This window comes from Theobroma umbraticum, unplaced genomic scaffold, assembly GCF_002168275.2.
Source record: "Theobroma umbraticum cultivar Fairchild unplaced genomic scaffold, ASM216827v3 scaffold_67.0, whole genome shotgun sequence".
In the NCBI taxonomy this organism is placed as follows: Eukaryota; Viridiplantae; Streptophyta; class Magnoliopsida; order Malvales; family Malvaceae; genus Theobroma; species Theobroma umbraticum.
In genome coordinates, this window is record NW_018397262.1 from 142119 (window position 1) to 143727 (window position 1609).

General features: G+C 39.4%; 1 protein-coding gene across 1 annotated transcript in view; it reads left to right on the forward strand.

The window, feature by feature from the left end:
* Positions 1–1609, forward strand: part of LOC110419176 (arginase 1, mitochondrial-like) — a 2838-nt gene extending 1229 nt beyond the window's left edge. Inside the window, exons 4-6 of the mRNA XM_021432103.2 lie at positions 183–392; positions 786–896; positions 1103–1609. Of these exons, the coding sequence (XP_021287778.1) occupies positions 183–392; positions 786–896; positions 1103–1363 (582 nt within the window). The 3' untranslated portion in view covers positions 1364–1609. The remainder of the gene's footprint in view (positions 1–182; positions 393–785; positions 897–1102) is intronic.

Consider the following 1609-nt stretch of genomic DNA (forward strand, 5'->3'; position numbering starts at 1 on the left):
TGGAAGTCTCTGATTTATCGTTCAATATTTCTCACCAAAGCCCTTTTGTCGAGAGGGAAGGTTAATGGTGTTCAGGGGGCCTTTGATCTATAAGCTGGTTGCAATCAATACGAGATTGTCTTTCTAGTACCTCCTGGTTCAGACAGATGAATATCAACTCTTTTAATGTACATGCTTTTCAGGATCCATTGCGCCCATTAGTTTTAGGTGGCGACCACTCAATATCTTATCCTGTTGTGAGAGCTGTCTCTGAGAAGCTAGGTGGGCCTGTGGATATACTTCATTTAGATGCCCATCCTGATATTTATGATGCCTTTGAAGGAAATAAGTATTCGCATGCATCCCCTTTTGCTCGAATTATGGAGGGTGGTTATGCTAGGCGGCTTTTGCAGGTAACTTTTGCTGCTGTATAAATGGCTATTATATATTCTCCCATTCAACAAATAGTTCTTACACCAAACAATAACTCCAACTGAGGTAGTTTAACAAATGTCAGTTTAGTTTTCTGGAAGTATTTTACCCATTTCTATCGTAAGTTGTATACCTTGGATGTGAGGTAGTGACTTTGCAATTTGCTATAATTTCTTTTCACCTTGTTTGTGGAAAAAGCCTTAAGTTCTTAAGTGAGAGAATGGTGAGTTTTCTTGCAGACTGTTTTAGTTGTATCATGCATTGGGTTCACCCTCTCCCACTGGTCACATAAACACCTTACCTTGTCACCAAACGCACACAAGGGATAACATATCTCGTTCCGAGACTAACTGTCTGAAGTGCTGTCATTTTAGGTTGGCATCAGATCAATAAATAGTGAGGGGCGCGAACAAGGCAAGAGGTTTGGGGTGGAGCAATATGAAATGCGAACATTTTCAAGAGACCGTCATTTCTTGGAACACCTGGTCTCCCTCTTTCTCATCTTCTTTTCCTTGGTGTTCTTCACCTGGCTACCATGCTTTCACTCATCAACTTCATTGCATAAAATCTTTCTATGAATGTTAAAATGGGTTGTCTTAGAATTGAAGACTAGAAAACCTGTTGTTTGGTGGAGACCGAAGGAAATTACAATTTGAGACTAATACAAGTGCAGTTGTGCATGCTTTGACAGAAACTCGGGGAAGGAGTAAAAGGAGTGTATATTTCCGTGGATGTGGACTGTCTTGATCCCGCCTTTGCGCCAGGGGTGTCTCACTTTGAACCGGGAGGCCTTTCCTTTCGCGATGTTCTCAACATCCTGCACAACCTTCAAGGCAATCTCGTTGCTGCAGATGTGGTAGAATACAACCCACAACGTGACGCCGTTGATGGGTTGACTGCAATGGTTGCGGCCAAGCTTGTAAGAGAACTGGCGGCTAAGATGTCCAAATGAAATGATAAGTTTTGTGTTTCTCTGTGTTAAGGTCGTTGGATATGATATCAAAAGCTACCCTCAATGGAATAAAAGATATGACCTTAGACACAATTTATGTATGTATGTATGTATGTATATGTATATATAAGTATTTAATATTTATATGCGCTTTTATTTTTATGGTACTATTTTATTTTATTATTTATTTTTTGTTATGAATATTTTGTGAATATCCATTCATGTTATCTATATCTAGATTTGATA